Source organism: Schistocerca piceifrons, chromosome 3 (assembly GCF_021461385.2).
Source record: "Schistocerca piceifrons isolate TAMUIC-IGC-003096 chromosome 3, iqSchPice1.1, whole genome shotgun sequence".
NCBI classification, from domain to species: domain Eukaryota; kingdom Metazoa; phylum Arthropoda; class Insecta; order Orthoptera; family Acrididae; genus Schistocerca; species Schistocerca piceifrons.
The window spans coordinates 202,896,240-202,917,481 of NC_060140.1; the positions used below are offsets into that span (position 1 = coordinate 202,896,240).

General features: G+C 42.2%; 1 protein-coding gene across 2 annotated transcripts in view; it reads right to left on the reverse strand.

Moving 5' to 3' along the window:
* Positions 1-21,242, reverse strand: part of LOC124788112 (chondramide synthase cmdD) — a 146,302-nt gene that overhangs the window by 118,011 nt on the left and 7,049 nt on the right. Inside the window, exon 1 of one of the 2 annotated variants that reach the window (XM_047255235.1) lies at positions 11,280-11,391. The exons of the other annotated variant lie outside the window; for it this stretch is intronic. Within the exon in view, the coding sequence (XP_047111191.1) occupies positions 11,280-11,347 (68 nt within the window). The 5' untranslated portion in view covers positions 11,348-11,391. Of the gene's footprint in view, positions 1-11,279; positions 11,392-21,242 lie in introns of those variants that run through there. 2 annotated transcript variants of the gene reach the window in all.

The following is a 21,242-nucleotide window of genomic DNA, read 5'->3' on the forward strand; positions in this document are numbered from 1 at the left end:
CTAGGTTGGGACAGTTCAGCAAAAATGTTGACAACGATCGCCCAGGAACCACAGGACAGTGGTGTGGGTCCTCACGACGGAGGAGATGACCATGAGTCAGCCAATTATGGCTGATGCGGAGCCGCCGAAGCACGGTAGAATCCCTGCGAGAGGCCTGCAAAAAGAACCTCCACAGATTCGTAGTCTGCTTTATCATCCGTAGTTAATTTGATGAAGGCAGAGTGACCTATTCTGTATTCCAGATCCCTAAAACTTGACGACGTAATAACGATCGGAAGTCTGTTTCCGGAATACCGATATCAAGAACCGGTTTACTGGTAGCCAGTTTGGCCAGGCTATCAACGAATTCATTCCCCAGCATCCCGACATGGACCGGGGACCAGACGAAGGCATATGTCGCACTTTTATACGAACTTTTTACATTTCATGGCCCATGCCGTAACCAACTGAACTATCCAAATGCACGTCACTACCATCCCCACAACGATATCTGCCTGTACCTATTTTTCCGTGAGCTCTTCTGTGGACCTTCCCGAACTAGCATTCGTAGGAAATGTCGCGGAGAAAATGCGCAGCAACAATTAAGAGTTTTCCAGAATGACTTTTCTACTCCGGTACGGGATATGAGCTACGGAAATTCGCGTACGTCGCTGGAGAGCGAAATCTTAATATTCGACCTGCTCGTTGTGTTGTACGTAAGGACAGCTGCACTGAGTCAGCATGTACGTAGAGCGGGAGCAGAATACGACTATTTCGAAAGAACACTCAAACTGGAAGAGCAAGCCTCTCGTCGAAATCGCTTTCACTATCTACAGAGACTCGCTCAACAAAACCAACATTACTCTCCCCAAAAGAGGTCACGTAAAACTACACCGCTGTTGCGTCTGTTACGTTATTTCATCTTATCCGATAAGTGGTTACTACTGAAACATGCTCTGCCGTGTGAGCGGTTGAGGTACTGGCTTCAGAACCGCGAGGGAGCGGTGTTACGATTCTCGTACAGCCAACCCGACTTTTTTTTTTGCATCTTTACTGAAGTTCGCTTCCGACGAGAGCCTGTATGGTGACGTCACCAAGGTCGTAGTCGAATCCTGGTTTGTCCTTTTCCGATTGAGCTAATGTCCACCTGTTCCAAAATGCCCCTTCCGAGGTAACATCTGTTGAAATAGGCCACCACTCCCAACGAGTATCATATCTTCAAGATATGTGCTTTCCACAGTTATAACTTCACCGAACGAGATGGCCCACCACTGACGTTGACAAACACTTAACATTATCATGCAGCAGGTGTACGTTCGTGACAATTTTTTTTTCGTCCGAGTAGAGACGCCTTTTCCAACATCAGCTGCAGTCATACTGCCATCACGTGGTACCAGTATCAAATGCTATATTTAATCATTTATAGGTTTGTGACCAAAATATCTAGGAACTTTCCTGATGGCTACATGTTTGCTGTTTATTTATGATAGAATAGGCTATATTGTCCTTTTGGAAATAGTGATAGGTATAAACCATTTGTCCCTATCCGCTTACTACAATTGCTGTCTTCTGACTAGTGTCATGCTATCGCAAGGATTTACTCTTCTAAGCAAATCTCCATCTCAGAGTAGAACAGACAACCAAATTCTTGAATTGTTTCTTGTACATATTCTAATTACTATCTTCCCCTACAGTTTTTGACCTCTACGGCTATCTTTAGGTATCTGGTACTATGTTAGTTACTCGCTGATGTCTTCGCACAGGTCACAGTATGCAATCACTTCTTCCAGTTACTTTCCACGTGTGCCTCCTCTTGCTGATTCGGCAAAGAGCCTCCCTATTTATCACTTCAACAGTACATTTGATCATGAGCATCCTTTCATAACACTACAGCTAACATTCCTCGATTAGCTTTTTGTTTTCCCAGAGTCCACGTGTCACTACTATGCAACGCTGTGATCCACACATACATTGTAAGACGTTTCTTTTTCAATTTAAGTCCTATTTTTAATATCAGTAGACATCTTTTGGCGAGAAATGCCCCCTTTGCTAGTGCAAGTGTGGTTTTTAACTACTCCTTGCTTCGTCCGTCATTAATCACCTTGCCTCCAAATAAGCCTTGCAACAATAGCGACGTGGTGTGCCTCAAAGTGAAGAGACGCTGAAAAAAGCTACTGGCCAACTTCATAAATAGCTCCCCACGAGTCAAAGAACGGGAGTTTACAGGCGAGCATTTGTGAGCGGAATGTCTTTTTTTGGAGCTCTGACGCCGCATCTGATGTGGCTGTTGTTTACGCCGTCGTGTCGGTCGTTAAAGTGTTTTAAGTGGAGACTTATCAAATTTTAACGATTTTGTCCATCCCCGAATGTTCTCCCGTTAGTTTCTAAGTTACGTTTTCACCAGACATACAAGTATAAATAGAACGGTTTTCTGCATCAGTCACTTGATTATAGTACTACACGTTTCAGTGATTCATACCATAATAGTAGAGTTGAGAATTAGGCATTTACGTTCTTACTATTAGCGCCATTTCACAGCAGCAGGCCAGCTAAGAAACATGATTTCTATTTTGAGGTGAAGAAGAAACAATATATGACGCAAATTGCTAGTTTCTTATATGTGCTCTTCACTATGCATAACGTGTCTTTGACTATTTCTTGACTTAGTCAGAAAATAACTATGACGAATATGTCCATTTTTGATAAACTAATGTTTTATCCAAATAAAGAGTGAAGTATAGAAAGTTCGAAACATTGGTGGGCATTCCCGAATTCGCGGCCGTGCTACTTTAGTGAATACTGCATACCCGTCTTTCTTAAACTGCGCTTTTTTTTCTTCAAGTCCTCGTGTGCTTGCAGATTTTTGCCATCCATTTCGCTCTACAGCAGAAGCTTTTAACTCTAACAAAAGAAGCTCTATGCCGGTTGTCCGCTAAATCGCCACTCGAAACGGCGCGCACTGCAACCGAAATGCGCTGGCTAATCATAGCCCTGAGTACATTCTCATCTGCACAAAGGTAACTAGTTTTTCAATGCTCTGTTTTTTACAGTTCCATCTACGAATCCCCATAGGACCAGGAGCGTTGCAACAACGGTTACACGAAAATAACCAGTCAGTAAGTGATAAGGGGGCTATTATCTCGGTTCAGTAACAAAGTACAGTGTTCACACAATGTCCAGGTGTCTGCAAGTGATACGTGTAGCATGAGTCAAAGACTACAGCAGACAGGAACTGGAATGAAGTTAATTTCCAGATAATACTTTCTGGTGCGGCGAAGCAACGATGTCCCTACACTTCGCTTTCTGGAAGTAGAACCACATCACCAGGTTATTCAGCCGGCCGAAGTGGCCGTGCGGTTAAATGCGCTGCAGTCGAACCGCAAGACCGCTACGGTCGCAGGTTCGAATCCTGCCTCGGGCATGGATGTTTGTGATGTCCTTAGGTTAGTTAGGCTTAACTAGTTCTAAGTTCTAGGGGACTAATGACCGCCGGCCGAAGTGGCCGTGCGGTTAAAGGCGCTGCAGTCTGGCACCGCAAGACCGCTACGGTCGCAGGTTCGAATCCTGCCTCGGGCATGGATGTTTATGATGTCCTTAGGTTAGTTAGGTTTAACTAGTTCTAAGTTCTAGGGGACTAATGACCTCAGCAGTTGAGTCCCATAGTGTTCAGAGCCATTTGAACCAGGTTATTCACATCGAAAAACGCTTTGCGCTTCTACGGAAAAAGCTGTATAGGTAGCATCAATGGCAGCGTTAGAACGAGGCTGTAACGCTAATGTATTAGGTGGTGATGCAACCTATGCACTGAGTGAAGCAAAGGTAAGCTATTGCTTTTAGCAAATTTCCAAAATATGAAGAGATTTAGATAGATCCACAATATTTGTATGGACAAGACTCGGCGACTCGTATGATGTAAACAGCTTTCATATTTTTATCTTCAAGCGATTCTAAATATGAAACACTGGCGTTCTTCGCTGAAAAACGTTCAGGCGATGAAAATTCATCATGTACTCGCATGTGGAAGGTGTTTTTCAAAAGACTAGTGAGGAGGAATTTAACATTAAAATTTTTCAAATTGTGTCTTGAAATGAGTTCATCCTCAGGGAAAATTAAAAACTTAACCTGTGATTTTTAGTAGGTGCAGAAACTTGTTTTTATCCGAACAATTTTTCTAAGAGACATTTTATGAACCTGACGGCAAACCAATTTTCCTTATAATTAAGTGATACGACACTTAATTTCGGAAACTTTTCTGTGCTCTTGAACTTTGTTCTCGTTATTAAGAATTATTTATTTAGTGGAAAGACACCACTAGCACTTGTATGTATCAACTTCAAATCAGATTTTTCTTTACTTTTCACTCTAAACAAAACTTCAGAATTTAATATTTTATTTAGCGAGTTGGCATATAGGCCCTTATCTTAACCATAAGAGATGGCACATAAAATGTGGAATGGACGATCTTCTTTAAATTTAACTAACTTTACGATTGTACAATTACTTTAAGCACAATAACTGAGCAGGAAACAATCCCGGTTGTGTGTGATTAACTCAAATCTATGCAAATGCACTTATTTCAGCAATACTACACAACAAAATAATGATAAAGGCGGTTCATATTTCTGGATGCTACGGTCTGCGTTGTCTCGGCTGGAACTCGTTACTTGCACAAAATGACTGTGTGAACTACTTTTGTCACATTTGACGAGTATTTCACGACTGCAGTCTGAGACAACGGAAAACTGCAAGATCTACAAAGCTGGAGTCCGCCGTGCAACAGAAAAACGATAACTACTCAAGTTCCGTTACGAAATAGTGAAGAACAGCCATTTACACCACTTCATTCTCACATTAATAAAATTGAGCCTTCGACTTTGTTGCGTCAGACAGCCAACCTTTTCACTAACTGATGTTCTCTGATACTGTTTTATACAATCCAGTCTTTGGAAAGAAGCGCCGTCTGCTACGAAAGAACCGAAATGTGTAGTCGGTTTTCGCTAAGTTTATGTCACTATGGTGACAGCTGTAAGGAGGTCTCGTAGCTATCAGTTTCGCAATGTACTGATGAACTTTATAATTAGTGAATTTTACACCATTTTTGTAGTTTCAGCCGCGTAAAAGGTCTAAAAATGAGATGTTTTCCTCATACGAAGACTGTAACGCAGTTTTCAAAACAAACATAATCCGCTATTTAAAACGGTTCAAAAATGGTTCAAATGGCTCTGAGCACTATGGGACTTAACATCTGTGGTCATCAGTCCCCTAAAACTTAGAACTACTTAAACCTAACTAACCTAAGGACATCACACAAATCCATGCCCGAGGCAGGATTCGAACCTGCGACCGTAGCGGTCACGCGGTTCTATGCTCTGAAACGCCTAGAACCGCACGGCCACACCGGCCGGCTATTTAAAACGGAAAACGGCCCTAATAAATATGTCCAAGTAAATAAGAAATCGTATAAAACAACTGATAGTAATATTTTGTTACCTTTCAAAGAAGTAATAGAAACTTTTTATTCCAATTTCTTTTTGTCGGTGGTGAAGGGCTTGATTACATGGATATGAAATTGCCGTCACGGACTAAAGTGTAGGAGTCCGTAATATAACTTCTTTTGTCTGAGAGACAGCCCCACAAGCTGCGTTCCCTTTTGTTTGCTAAAGCGGAACGTTGCTTCACCTGTATGTAGCGTAAAGGAAAAGGCGTAGCGAGCAGAGTGCGGAACAACGCTGATGCAACGCCGTGCAGAGAAATCTGACAGCGTCCAGAAACTTTCAAATTGCGCCAAGTTCCCGACAAACACGGTGTTCGCGCCGCTGTTACTAATAGTCCGTTGTCGTAGCGCCACAAGATTTTCGTTCTGCCAATTATACGTTGATTTCTAGCGTTTCATGTTCTCTTAGAAAGGAGACATCAGGGAGATAGTTAACGCTCGAGTAACTACGATGCAGACGGTAACTCATTCAAGCTGGCGCGAGTGTTGGCCGTTCAAGCGAGATGGAGCGTGTGGTGTGTTTTTGTACTAATGCCCGAGAACGCAGAACAGTTACCTGACGTTTTAATTAACACTATGTAGTTCAGATAGTAAACTGTTGCCCCTTAAAGGACAGGAAAGAGTAAAAAAAGAACGCTTGCTCGTGAGACCATGTAATAACCCTGTAATAAATATGGGGCGGCCTCTGTGGCCGATCGGTTCTAGGCGCTTCAGTCCGGAACCTCCCTGTTGCTACGGTCACAGATTCGAATCCTGCCAAGTCTAGGGGACTGATGACCTCAGATGTTAAGTCTCCTAGTGCTTCGAGCCATTTTTTGTAATAAATATGCATTTAGAGCACACTTCATTTCTGTTTTTAAGAAACATTTTATATATCTCTCTCTCTCTCTCTCTCTCTCTCTCTCTCTCTCTCTCTCTCTCTCTCTGTCTCTCTCGCGCGCGCGGCGGTACAGAAAAGACGCGTCTGTATCGTATACAGAGCTGTTTTGTTCTTAATTATACAGAGATTCTGATGCACTGAGTCACCAAATGCTTCTTTAGGCATTTTACCAGGAATTAACGCCTTTTGTCTTTTTTACGCTTGACCTATTACGAGAAAACGTTACTGGACATTTACCGTTATCCATAACATGATGCATGTACAGCATAATCACAAAATATTGTTATCACTGCCACGAGGTTCAAATTTCGATCTCTGGTTGCTTCTTTGAAAACTAGGCACCGTAATTCGTAATTTCGCTTAACTGTAGCTACACACCTCGCAAGCCACCGTGTGGTGCATGGCAGAGGGTAACTTGTACCACTACTAGTCGCTTCCTTTTCTGTTCCACTCGCAGACAGGTCTCTCTGTAGCTGGCTAGACACCTTACTTCACTTGTCAGACGAAGGCAAGTGCATACTATCTCCAACAGGACCATGCGTTGTCAGTCAGTCTCGTGTCAAAACGAAACTTTTTCGTTCGACCAGGAATAGTTATAAAGTTCTTGCATGAAACACTGAAGGATACAAACCGGTGTTAATTTGTAGCTTTAGGTGTACGGGCGAGACATGCTCAGATAGTGTAATTGGTAGCGCATGATCCTGGAAAGCCAGGGATCCGGGATCCAATCGTAGTCGAGCATATATTTTAACTTTCCACATATATTCAATGGAGCATATGCTCTGAACTGTGTTCAAGAAAACTGAACAGAAATTCTTATCTATGGCAAGAACTATCGGAGACTCAAGAATTGACACAATCGCAAAAATATATACCTTCATTAGCTCTTGACGAAACTTACGATAGTTGTTTACAGTTCGTTGCATCCGGTTACCAGTTCTAGGAGTTTTGAAACACGCATTATGTGCGTCTCGCGAGGTAACGTATGGTGAACCTCAAGTCCACCTTGCTATTGCTATCTTACTGTTCTCTGGCACCTTATCCATGGCGAAACCGAGAAAGTGGTAATCTGGAGATAATGATTTACCGACAAATTCTGCGACCAATTTTCTTGAACAGCATCCATCCGTTCACCCGCCTACCGACACCAGAAGGCAGCTGAAGAAAATACTAGCAGAGGGATCTAAACATCAAAAATGGCTCTGAGCACTATGGGACTACATCTGAGGTCATCAGTCCCCTAGAACCTAGAACTACTTAAACCTAACCAACCTAAGGACATCACACACATCCATGCGCGAGGCAGGATTCGAACCTGCGACCGTAGCGGTCGCGTGGTTCCAGACTGAAGCGCCTAGAACCACTCAGTCAACCCGGCCGGCACCTAAATATCGATTTGTTGAATGACTACATGTGGGATGAGGTAATATCTTCCCTGACTTGTTTTAGTCCCGGAAATATTTTGTGAATAAAGCCACATAGATCGCTTAATATGTTGTTTATTTATAACGTCGTTTCAGCTACCTCTATCACATCAGAAATTACAACCTGTAAAATAAGGCATAGTGACAGAACGTGTTAATCGGGGCGTCAACTGCTTGACAGTTTCAGAAGTTCTGAGTTCTAATCTGATGACTGCAGTGCCCGAAACGACGTTATAAACATGTATTAAGCGAGCAACACGGCTTTATACACAAAACATTCACAATGACCGCAAACTCAAACGGGAAATTTATGTCATTAATTATTCCCGCAAACTTTGAAGTCTTAATAGTTATAGCACCACCTGCTGGTTAGTTGAGCATTTCTGTGTCGCTCTGGCACTGACCCATCAATAGCGTGCTGAATCACGCACTACTTCGAGTATTCGGTCTCACGTTAATACAACTTATTGTGCTAGATCGAAGATACACATTCTAGAAACAACCTGATTAAAGTTTTATAAGCTATCGCGTTCGTGGATTAACTACAGTGCCATTCCGTACAGGGTGAATCAGGAGGAAAGATGCATGCTTTGAGGAGTGACTTATTGATTCTGAACAAGAAACTTCATATGGACATATGCTCTATTCCGAATGGTTTCCGAGACAGAACACATTTAATATTAGTTTTGTACGTTTTTCTTTAATAACTAAAACTACGCCTTCCAGCGGAAACTTGCAGCAATACAAAATTAAACCACATTAAATTTCCTGCAAAAAAGATCCTATTCATTTATTTCTCCAGTTCTAGTAGTTTGCGATAAGAGAACGAGGGAATATCGAAAATTCTATTTTTGTAGATTTTGTAGGCCAGTTTGATGCAGTTGTCCGCACTGATAACTCACAAGGGTCATGCATTAAATTGTTTGTCCCAACTGTCTACACTACCGTGGTACTCGTAAACAATGACTGTTTAAATAATACAGAAAATAAGGAACAATGTACATTAAATTTATTCTGTCTCTGAAACCACCGGAATAGGGCATTTGTCCGTATGCAGTTTTTGTTCAGAATCACTGATAGTGCCACCCAGCAAAGCATGTATCTTTCCTCCAGATTCACCGTGTATTTGGAATATTCACGCCAAGTGTCTACCAACTGCATGGCTTCCTGGTTTTCCTCTAAACATCCACGTCAAAACAAAGCGTGAAAGCAGATCTATAAAACAAAAATTTCAGTATTTGGGAAAAGATGAGTTTAGTAGGATTACAGTCTATAAGCTGTTCTTAATATGTATATACCTTCTTCGTGAATCGTCTATTGTATTATTGAAACCGTATCAAAATCTTAGTAGTTCTTGATTTTAAAGTGAACTTAGACAGAAAAACACGGCTGGTGATTAATTTAGTAACATGTATAGAACAGACGTACATCTGACTCGCATTAAGTGGGAAGTGTGGTTTTTAAATTTGCAGTTGCTATGTAGATTCTACAAATACCACAGAACATAATTCAATATCGACTTTGGCTTCAAACTTCATTTGCTCTATCCATTAAGTACACCATAATGTACTTCTCAAATGTTTGATGTTACTTGCAATTTTCGATTTCTGGTTAAATTGGTGCTGTGCAAAAGGCTAGTTTTATATGTATAAATGGCCCACGGGTAAATCCGAAGTTCTCCGAGGCTGTTCGCATGTGATTTTGTCGTATATAGAGTGCTCTGGAGCCTAGTGAATTTTAGCGTGGCAACCTGTAAAGGGTCTAAACTCTGGAGGCTGTGGCGTTCGACTCTCAGTATAAACAACTAATTCCGCATGAATAGGCTAAAAGTCACGTTGTTTGATTACAAGGTTGTCGAATAATCAGTGGAAACAGACACATCCATTAAATATCTGGGAGTATGTTTAAGGAGCAATATAAAATAGAATGACAGGATAAAATAAACCTTAAGAAAAAGCAGAAGCCAGACGCTCATTGGAAGAATCCTTAGGAACTGTAACCCAACCACGAAGAAGGTTGCTTATAAAAACCTCGTTCGACCGATACTTGAAAATTGGTCCTCAGTGTCCTTACCCTTATATAGTACAGAGGAGAAACAGAAGACGAGAAGACAAGCGGTGTGTTTCGTAACAGGACGCCTTTAGTAATCCCGAAAGCGTCAACGCGATGCTTATCCGACTTCAGTGGCGGATATATCACGAGACGCGCTGTGCGTAACTGTTTACTTTTAAAATTCCGAGACCATACATTGCTCGTCCATGTATCTCGTGGAACGACCAAGAAAATAAAATTAGAGATTCGAAGTCGTATAGAGACTTCCCAACAGTTCTATCTGCGCACTATTCACAAGTGGAAAAGAAAAATCGGGAAGTGACGTTGGTACACGAAGTATCCTCTACCAGACACCTTAGGGAGGCTTTCAGAGAATAGATGAGGTGTAAATATAGATGAGACTTTTTTTTTTTTCTTTTTTAAAGTGATGTCCTTCACAGACATATTTCTTCGAACTAAATTGTTTTGAGAACGATCGTGAACATTCGCCTGCTTACAAATACTACAGTCTCATTTAACCCTTTCGCTGTCACTGGACCGTTTATGCCTCACGGTAGATTATCAGGCAACCAGTGGGAATTTGCCGCACGTTACTGTTGTGGCTACATAAATGGCTTCGTTCCAAAACTGTAACATCGTATATCACATGTAGGAGGATCGGGGTGACTGTCACACGAGACACTAATTTATACGTAATGATAAAGAGCTTGCCATTTCGCATGAACTACCGAACTGTCAAATATTTGTAATCAAAAAAATGATGGAAATGCTTTTTCGAAATTCTACATCATAAATGAAAATTTGATTATCACTGGAGCATACAGGCCGTACATCAAAGTGGCTGGGGGACATGTATCCTCCCCTCCCCGCGTTGGAAAACAAATCGGGGAGAATTATATCTTTCATATTGTTTACTCCTGCCAGCGAATTTAATTAAAATAATCATACAGTAATATCCTTCACTCAGAAATTGTAGTGAGAGAGATTAGTTGGCTTCCAAGATCTGGGATCCAAAGTTTAACACGATGTCTCAATTAGTACTGTCTGCAGGCAGCCACCACAGTGTTTCCGCTCTCAGCGGTAACCAACTCGCATTATTCTCTCTATCCTCTAAATAAAAATAAAATGAAAAAAAAATCACATAATAATTGAAAATTCGCCTATGGTAGAGAAATCTATAGCGTCCTTAAGAAAGTCAGGAGTCTGCTCTTAATTTTAATTACGGTTGGAGTTTCGTTTTTCTTGAAATAGGCGAAAATTTAGCGTCCGCATGTGTCCTGTTTGAAAACAATCAGACAATGCTGTTGCACAGTGGAAGTGACAACATAGTTGGAACGGCGAAAGCTAGGTTCACACTGTTGTATTTGTGGCAGCAGCAGTTCAGCCAGATAGCAGTGAAATGCCAACTACTTGACAACTGACTGTAAGCAGCTCGGAGGTTCGGACTCACGGCTCTGGCTCCTCGGTGCAGGAACGCCATTGCAGCTGCGGCAGGAAATAGAGTTCGGCACGGGCCATGCCGCCGGGAGACGCTTCGCTTGCAGACTGCGGCGGTCCGCGAATAAACCGCCTCTTCGCAGCGCGGCGAGCCCGCCCCTCAAAGCTTGGATCCTGGCGGAGGCTGCAGTGCTGCCGCCAACCGGCAGATTTCTGTGACGCCGATGGCGCTGTGGTGTATCGTATTCGATGTCACGCACCACACTTGCATACAATAGGTGAACTGGTAGTACAGTTGCGCCCTACCGAAGCTAAGGCGCTGTAGTTTTGGTGCAATACATGTATGACGTAGTAAATGGTAGGACTACCGATAGTATTGGTAGTGTTAGTATGGAAAGAAACATAACTGAATGTGTGTGAGAGAAACTGGGAGCCGACAACTTCTCTTTGTTTCTGTTTGTTTATTTCTTTGTCTTGAACATATTTAGAACCGCATATCGTCCATTGTTAATCCATTGTGTATTTTATATCCTTTCAAAATATAAACTGCATTTTATAAGTAATAGTTTATCATGTAACCAATGCAATTACTTTTCAGGCAAGCAGTTTGCATGCACAGCTACAGCAAAACCTGTATAATTATTGTTGTTATTACATTATGTACTCATTAGAACGTACTTCTTCATGGTGAAAGGCAAGAGTTTCGTATTATTACTGAAAAGTGTGAAAGTTGTTTATGAATAATAGAAACATGTTTCATATAGACGAAATATTGGAGCGATGTTCGGTATGTTTATATTCTGAGTTTTTTCTAAATTTTACCTTTTTTTCAAGAAATTGCATTTTCTAGAACTATATGATGAATTTGTATTGTTTTCATTTTTACAACAACATCCCTCTGTCTCAACTTGCAATTGAGAAATTTTCGAATAAAATCTGAATTAAACACTGAAAATTTTAGTTTCGCTATGAATACTGTTTATTTGTAACAGACTGGGGAATAACTATGAAGACCAAAAATACCTCGTAGATTACGCGGCCATTTATGTAGTCTCACTCAGTCTCTCGACGGTTCACCGCTTCCGGTATCTAGGAGAATCTGGTAAGGCACTGACGGCGTACGCAGATAAAGCGATAGAAATGAGTTAATGCCCCACAGATATGAAACACAGTTAATGTACGGATAACGCGGCTACGACGTTAACTAACCAATGCCAATAGAAATACTATCATTGTCTGCTTTTACTTACGCTAGGCTACAGTAGGCTACGGTAGCTTTACAACTCTAACTTGTAGATTTCGTCTTCCTAGATTTGAAAGGTGTTCGAAAATGTGCCACATCGTCGACTACTACTAAAGATATGATCGTAGGAGGCATTTTCGCATATGAGATTGGTTAGAGGAATGTGAAAAGGAGAACTTTACAGGAAGGACAGGCGATTAATTGTGAGTATATACAAAAGTCAAAGCACTGAACTGAAAGTTAACGGTAGCAAGAAAGAAACAGAAAAGGAGTGAGACAAAGATGCTCTCTATTACTGTACTTATTTAATATGTTCATCGAGGAGGCAATGACAACAGTAAAAATAATGAAAGAAAAGACGAGTGGAATCAAAATAAATGATATACATATTCACTCCATGAGAATGGCCGAAGGTATTACTATAGTGGCATACTCAGAGAAGGAAGTAAAGAAAAATGCTTAACACCTTCAATCAAGAGAGACACAAAACTAAAATCAGAAATACATACCAAGAAGACAGAAGGCACGGTTATAGGCCAAAAAGAGGTGGAAGTAAGACTGGCATAAGAAAAGGCAGTGAGAAGCTCTAGAAAGTAACCAAGTTTGACTGTTTCGGTAATACTGTGGTGGAAAAGAATAGATGACTCGAGCAAATCAAAAGGAGTATAGCACTTACCAAGAGCGCCTTCCAGAATAAGAAGGAACTTCTGGCATGCACACTGAGAAATGATTTATAAAAACCTGTGTATTATGTAGTGTCCTGAGATACGTACGTGAAACCTGGACGTTAGCAAAACAGGAGAAAGCTCGCCTCGAAGCTGCAGAAATGTGTTTCTGGAGGAGAATTACAAGAACTAGCTGGACTTACAGAAAAAACTAGTGATATTTTTCTGCAAGAAATAGGAAACAAAAACGAACTACTGAAACTTATATACCAGTGCAAAGCAAAACTCATTGGACACGTATAGAGACATCATATTCTTTTACAAAACATGAAGATGGAGAGGACTGATAAAGAGAAAAAGTTGTGGTTGCAGCCTTTTGAAAGAGGAAGAAGATACTGGTATGTCATACTGAATAACGATTGTTCCATAGAAACAAGTAACACCTGTTGTCCGTCAGTAATGGCGCCGAATGGTTCAAATGGCTCTAAGCACTACGGGAATTAATCTCTGAGGTCATCAGTCCCCTAGAGTTAGAACTACTTAAACCTAACTAATCTAAGGACATCACACACATCCATGCCCGAGGCAGGATTCGAACATGCGACCGTAGCGGTCGCGCGGTTCCAGACTGAAGCGCCTAGAACCGCTCGACCACATCGGCCGACAATAACGCCTAATTTTTTTAATATACTGGGCGATCAAAAAGTCAGTATAAATTTGAAGACTGAATAAATCACTGAATAATGTAGATAGAGAGGTACAAATTGATACACATGCTTGGAATGACATGGGGTTTTATTAGAACCAAAAAAATACATAAGTTCAAAATTTGGAAGTAAGATAAGAGATATGAAATGGGACGATCACGCAAAATCTGTGTTAGGGAATCTAAGATATAGCTTTGTTGGTACAATGGAATGCATCGGTAAAAGAAAACAGCATGCAGAACGCTAGTGCGATCAATTCTGGACAATTGTCTCAGTGTTTGGAGTCCTCATCACGTTGGCTTGACGAGGAACATCGAATTAAGAGACGTGAAGCTACGATCGTAACTGGTCGGTACAGTGTGACGGAAATGTTCGGGGAATTTACATGGGAATCCATGAAACAAGAAACACTCTACGGTGAATTTAGTAAATTTCTGTTCGAAGGAGACTGCGCTACCATTAGGCCGCCGTCATCGTACAAGTAGGTTATAATTAAAATTTTGCTACTTGAGTGGGCGCCCATGAAAAACGAATTATTGTAGGACAATGAAACTTTGTGGAAACATTTGTAAGGACACGCAGAGGAGAAATAATCCAATGAGTCATTGAAAGAAACACATTTTAATTTCCACATGATGGTAGCATTTGTTAGTTTCCTGCTATGTTTACGTTCGAGCTTACAAACGTTGCTCAGTGTGACGAACATCTGCGTATGCGCCGCTCTGGAACTGCACTAGATATTTCTCTACATCTGGAACTGCACTAGATATTTCTCTACATCTGCCTGAAACAATATGGATGGTCGTGGAATATTGAGCTGTCATTTCACAGCTCGTGCACTGCATGAAGATCTAGATGCGAATACCCATGGCGGAAGAAAATATTCTTCGCGGATATGGCATTGTTGGCCGGGAGGCCCCATGCGGGGGAGTTCGGCCGCCGTATTGCAAGTCCTTTTTAGTTGACGCCACTTCGGCGACTTGCGAGTCAATGATGATGAAATGATGAAGGAGGACACATAACACCCAGTCGTCTCGAGGAAGAGAAAATCCATGACCCCACCGGGAATCGAACCCGGGACCCCGTGCGCGGGAAGCGAGAACGCTACCGCAAGACCACGAAGACAGTGAAAAAAATAACGTGTGATGCGACATGATTATGCACTACATGGAACACCAGCGAGTAGAATTTACAGTGCTCGTACTAAATGGGCTAAATTTGCCTTTCATTACTTCGTATCTCCTAATGAAAAAATTATGACAGCATAATCATTTCATTAAGGGGTATTATTTTATGTAAAAAATTTAAGAGAATGTATAGAGTATGAAACTTACAAACAGTGTATATACCTTGAAACAGGGAGCGCAAATTAGCCAGATTATATTCATCCCCTATTTGAAAATGAGAGAATTTTGCTACTTCCAACAAACTTTACACATATTTTCAGACTTTTATGAAACTTTTTCTCGCTGACACTCCTGACAAAATGACGAAACGGAAAAAAACTATCGCTTACTATATTTCCGCTGTTCATGCACTGACTGCCACATTAGCCATGACGTTTGAATTTATTGCTTATTTAGTGCTAACTCTACAGTGTCCACATATACCACTAAATGTACCTGCAAAATTACATCTTCGCATGACGCACAGTTTTGGAGCAAGGGGATGAGATTAGTGTTTAACGTCCCATCGACAACGAGGTCATTCGAGACGCAGCACAAGCTCGGATTAGGGAAGGATGGGGAAGGAAATCGGCCGTGCCCTTTCGAAGGAACCAACCCGGCATTTGCCTTAATCGATGTAGGGAAATCACGGAAAACCTAAATCGGGAAGGCCGGACGCGGGTTTGAAACGTCGTCCTCCCGAAAGCGAGTCCGGTGTACTAACCACTGCCGATACCCTGTTCGGTGCAGTTTTAGAGGTCTGACCTTTTATAAAATGGCTCTGAGCACTATGGGACTTAACTTCTGAGGTCATCAGTCCCCTAGAACTTAGAACTACTTAAACCTAACTAACTTAAGGACATCACACACATCCATGCCCGAGGCAGGATTCGAACCTGCGACCGTAGCGGTCGCGCAGTTCCAAACTGTAGCGCCTAGAACCGCTCGGCCACTCCGTCCGGCCTCTGACCTTTTATACGTGGTAGTTCGATTATTTGAAGAATCGAGGGATGAGGTTTTTCTGGTTTAAGTCTAAATCTCTTATTAAACTCCAGTGATACTAGTGCATACATAAGATGTGGTGTTCCATAAGGTTTCATCTTAGTGTCCAAATTTTTCTTTTGCGTATTAATGACTTTTTCTCAACATCAGCAGATGTCAACCACCGAAAAGGGCATGGCAAAGGATACGGAGCAGCGTAACACGTTATCGTTTCTTTCCGTTTGGTTTGATGTTTGGTTTCTGGGATGCCTAACTGTTTGGTCATCAGCGCCCGTACAAAGTCTCAATTTTTAAACAGTCCAATTTTTTTTCACGATCAATGTAGTCACTGTCACGAATGATGATGGTGATGATGAAGTGACGAGGACAACACCCAGTCTCCGGGCAGAGAAAAACACCAACCCAGCCGGGAATCGATCCCGGGACCCCATGATCCAGAAGCAGCAACGCTAGCCTCTAGACCACGAGCTGCGGACCTTCTTTCCGTTCAATTCGTGTTATGGAGTGCGGGAAGAACGACAGCAAAAAATGTCTCTGCGCGCATTGTAAGTAAGCTAATCTTGTCTTCGCGTTGCTGAACAATCTTGTCGTCAAACGTCATACTTTTCTCCATATCGGCTCACAACCATCTGTTAATGTAAATTAAGTATGTGTTCCGTATATTCAGCTATAGGTTCTGCGTGCATTGCGTCATCAGTTCTGTTCGCGCTTGAGCTGAAGTTTTTCGTTGTTGCGGTTAATGAAGGGGATAAATCAGTGCGTTGTTTAAGGAATGTTATATTGTGTGATGGCCAATGTTCACGCAATAAACACAAGGTTGAATGGTCGCAAGCACCATAAACGAGTAGCACAACTTAAAAAGAAAAGGAAAAAACGCTGTAACACGTGCCGCGCTTGATAAGTATTTTCAATAAGCCGGTGACTTTAGTCATTACACTACGGACGCCAAACTGGTTCCTTTCTGTGAGGTTACATGTACTGTTGCGCGTTGCTTTTCCTCTCCAGAAGAACACGAGTTGCGAATCAGTGTTTAGAATGAGTTGTGCCTCGTTGGAGAGAACATGGCGTCCTTGAGGCACGGTCCACTGGTCGTATTCGCCACGCATCTTGACAGGTTCTCCTTTCCGCGGATTAGACACACACATTACCAGTGGCCCGAAGCACCTGGTGGGAGAAAAAGCGTGGTTGCTGCAAGACCCGACACCACTTGGTCGGCAAACATTGGTCGATTAAGTCTCGTCGCTAATGAAGTTAACAGTATTGAAGAGGAGAAGTGATCCTTGGCCAACCTGATATGGGTTGACGTGGCGTATCTTCGTTGCTTTGGAGCGACCAGGTGACCTCTATCTACAATGGAGCTATTGCTAATCGCCCAGTTGTCCTAGCCATCTCCACTGGCTCCTAATTATATTCTCGGTGACAGTGGCTTTGTGGGGACTGTGGTCTAAGAGGTTTCTCTCTGCTTAATTTTTCATCTCCGATTACAGGGCGCATCCTAGGGAACTCAAAAGACGAAGTTACCTTTCAAACATAAACTTGTTTAGTTGAAACTGCGGAAGTGTTTATCGGTAACCACGCAACGGTCGGATTATGACGTCATCCGACCGCTACCACGGATTACGGAGTCGCGCCGACGTGTGTTACGGAGCTATAGTAGAAGAATTGGCACTGTTGCTTTATGTAGCACTATGACGGACAAATTATCTACTTTTTTCTTTCTACTTATCTGTTGAAGTATTTTGTGTGTTTTTAAATTTCTATGCCATCTCTATACATCATTATCGATAGGTCTGTCATCTGCACGAGCTTTGAGGTTATTATTAACATTGTCTGCCGGGTTATTAATATATAACATTAACAGAGAATGTCCCAAGAAACTTGCCTGCTGCACCCCAGAGATTATTTCTACATTTGTCGCTGACTTTTCATCCAAGATAGCATGGTGCGGTCTACTTACGATGATATGATGAAACCAGTCACAACTTTCTTTTGATAACGCATTTCATCTTACTTTCGTTAAGAAGCGTTGGTGTAGCACTGAATTGGTGTGTATCACTCGTTAAGAATCACACTAGGCCGGCCGGTGTGGCCGTGCGGTTAAAGGCGCTTCAGTCTGGAACCGCGTGACCGCTACGGTCGCAGGTTCGAATCCTGCCTCGGGCATGGATGTGTGTGATGTCCTTGGGTTAATTAGGTTTAATTAGTTCTAAGTTCTAGGCGACTGATGATCTCAGAAGTTAAGTCGCATAGTGCTCAGAGCCATTTGAACCACACTGGGAATGGCATTTTCCACAATACAGCACAATATCGTCTAAAGGGCACGCGATCCCCATTCTAGTCAAAGTTGATGTAACTTGCTAGTAAATGTAACTAATTATCAACCCACACGTTACTGGCCTTTCTGTGCGCCACTCTGCCGGGGAATGGTTTACTGCAACTAACAGACATTTTGAAAGTCTCGTAAGTGTATCAGCTTTCTTGTTTACTTCCTAATGTCCACTCAGTTAAGCCCATCAAAAAGAGCTTTGTTCTCCGTCTTGCGTCACGTCTTCCTCCTACTAAGGACCTTCTTGTCGCCTTAATGTGGTACCAACTCGCCGAAGGTTGATAAATCAACAGATAACCCGCGTCTTTCGGATTACGATTCAGTAAGTTTCCGGACGCTAAAGTCAAGTTTGTTTATATTTACCTTCTGTACCTTGCAACTGCACACGGGTAGTCATTTACAGACAATCAAAAACTGACATCAAATGATTTGATACCTTCGAATGACACAGATTCACATCAAAAGCCATTAGAGCTAAGCTGCATATTCGTCTCGTCTTCTCGGTCAGTACAAACAGGAGGTGCAGACAGATGAAGATTTTTGGCAGTCATAGTCCCAACAGTGACACATAGATTCCTTTCATTAAATCATCTCATCAAATGCATCACTTACAAGACCGACGCATAAAATACTGTTAGAGAATTTTTGGACTTTGTGATACCAGGTCAACTGCCAATTGACAATAGCTTGTGACCACCTTCTTCAAACTGATTTAAGAATTAACGTCTCTCGATTTTAATACACTTCCACGAGAAGCACTTTAATTTGATCGTCGTTTGTCGTCGGCATTTTGGGTTCTGTCCCGTTTGCCCGAGAAATTGCCTTTTGTGACCATATTTATTTCCAAAGTACGGCGAAATCTTATCATTTCCGAGACCAGAACTTAATCAGAAACACTAAAAAAGCAAAAACTTCTGCAAAAAGAAAATGAGAACTTGATGAGAAAATATTTGTTTCAGCAAAAAAACTGGCAAGTCGAACGATGTAATAAAAATATCCGTAATTACCGTCAAATTTTCCTCACGAATATTTTGCATGTCATTGCCCTCAATATACTGAAATGCTTGTTAATGAAGTGCAGGGAAAGAGCTTTGCAACACTATTCATTCGACAATACAGAGCTCATCTCCTTTTCTGATGTAAGTGCTAAACTCCCAAAGTACTTTCGGCTTCTTGACGTATGCTATAACTGCCCTCATAAACGTCAGCAGGTATCAATAATGGAAGACGTTATTGCAGAAACTATGTCGGTATTCCGCTGATATGATCGATGACATGAAGGAGAAACTTGTGGTGTTCATTCCAAAGACAGGTTCGATGCAGCTCTTCATTCTGTTCTATCCGGTTGGAACCTCTTCATCTCTGCATAACTACTGCAACTTATATCCATTTGAAGTCGCTTACTTCATCCAAGCTTTGGTTTTTCTTTGCAATTATAACCCCTCTGGTTCTAGGAGCTACAGTTTGGAACCGCGCGACTGCTACGGTCGCAGGTTCGAATCCTGCCTTGGGCATGGATGTGTGTGATATCTTTAGGTTAGTTAGGTTTAAGTAGTTCTAAGTTCTAGGGGACTGATGACCTAAGAAGTTAAGTCCCATAGTGCTCAGAGCCATTTGAACCATTTTTGAACCTCCCCCCACCCCACACACACACACACTCATACACTTCCTTCCATTCAAATGGTTCAAATGGCTCTGAGCACTATGGGACTTAACATCTGAGGTCATCAGTCCCCTAGACTTAGAACTACTTAAACCTAACTAACCTAAGGACATCACACACATCCATGCCCGAGGCAGGATTCGAACCTGCGACCGTAGCGGTCGCGCGGTTCCAGACTGAAGCGCCTGCCTAGAACCGCTCGGTCACAGCGGCCTTCCTTCCATTACCAGACTGAAAATTCCTTGTCACCTCACGATGTGTCATATCAACCAACCGCGTCTTTTACTTAAGTTGAGCCATAAATTTCTGTCTTCCGCAATTCAATTCAGTAACTCCTCATTTGCCGCGCCTGGTAGCCGTGCTGTTTGAGGCGTCTTGTCACGATTCGCGCGGCTCCCCCCGTCTGAGGTTCGAGTCCTTCCTCGGGCATGGGTGTGTGTGTTGTCCTTAGGGTAAGTTAGTTTAAGTTAGATTAAGTAGTGCGTGAGCCTAGGAACCGATGGATTCAGCAGTTTAGTCCCATAGTCCTTACCACAGATTTCCTAAACTCTTTATTTGTTATCTGATCTACCCATCTATCACCGGAATTCTTCTGTAGCACCACTTCTCAAAAGCTCCTGTATTCTTCTTGTGCGAGTTGTCTGTCTTCCACGTTTTGCTTTTAGTCTTCTAAGATAAGCCGTTGGGTAGTAGTGCCTCCGGAACCCAAACTCATTCTCCCCAAGATCGACCTCTACCAGTTTGTCATTCTTCCGTTAATAATTCGCGTCATTGTTTTGCAGCCAAGACCTACACCGAGGGGAGAAAAGTGATGGTATAGCGATATCCACATATGCAGATGGCAGTAGTATCGAGTACACAAGGTATAAAAGGGCAGTGCTTGGCGGAGCTGTCATTTGTACTCTCGTGGTTCATGTAAAAATGTCCGACGTGAATATAGCCGCACGACGGACTTTACACACTCTGAACACGGATGGTAGTTGAATCTAGACGCATGGGACGTTCCATTTCCGAAATCGTTAGGGAATTTAATATTCCGAGATCCACAGAGCATTACCTCTCACACGGACAAAGCTGTGACCGACAGCCTTGACTTATACTAAAATGTAGACTTTCAGTAGCGAGCCAGTGGGTGTGTTGGACCTTCCATCGAGCTACGGACCCCCTTGAAGATGTCTCCCGCAGTCGGAGACGAAACGTTGGG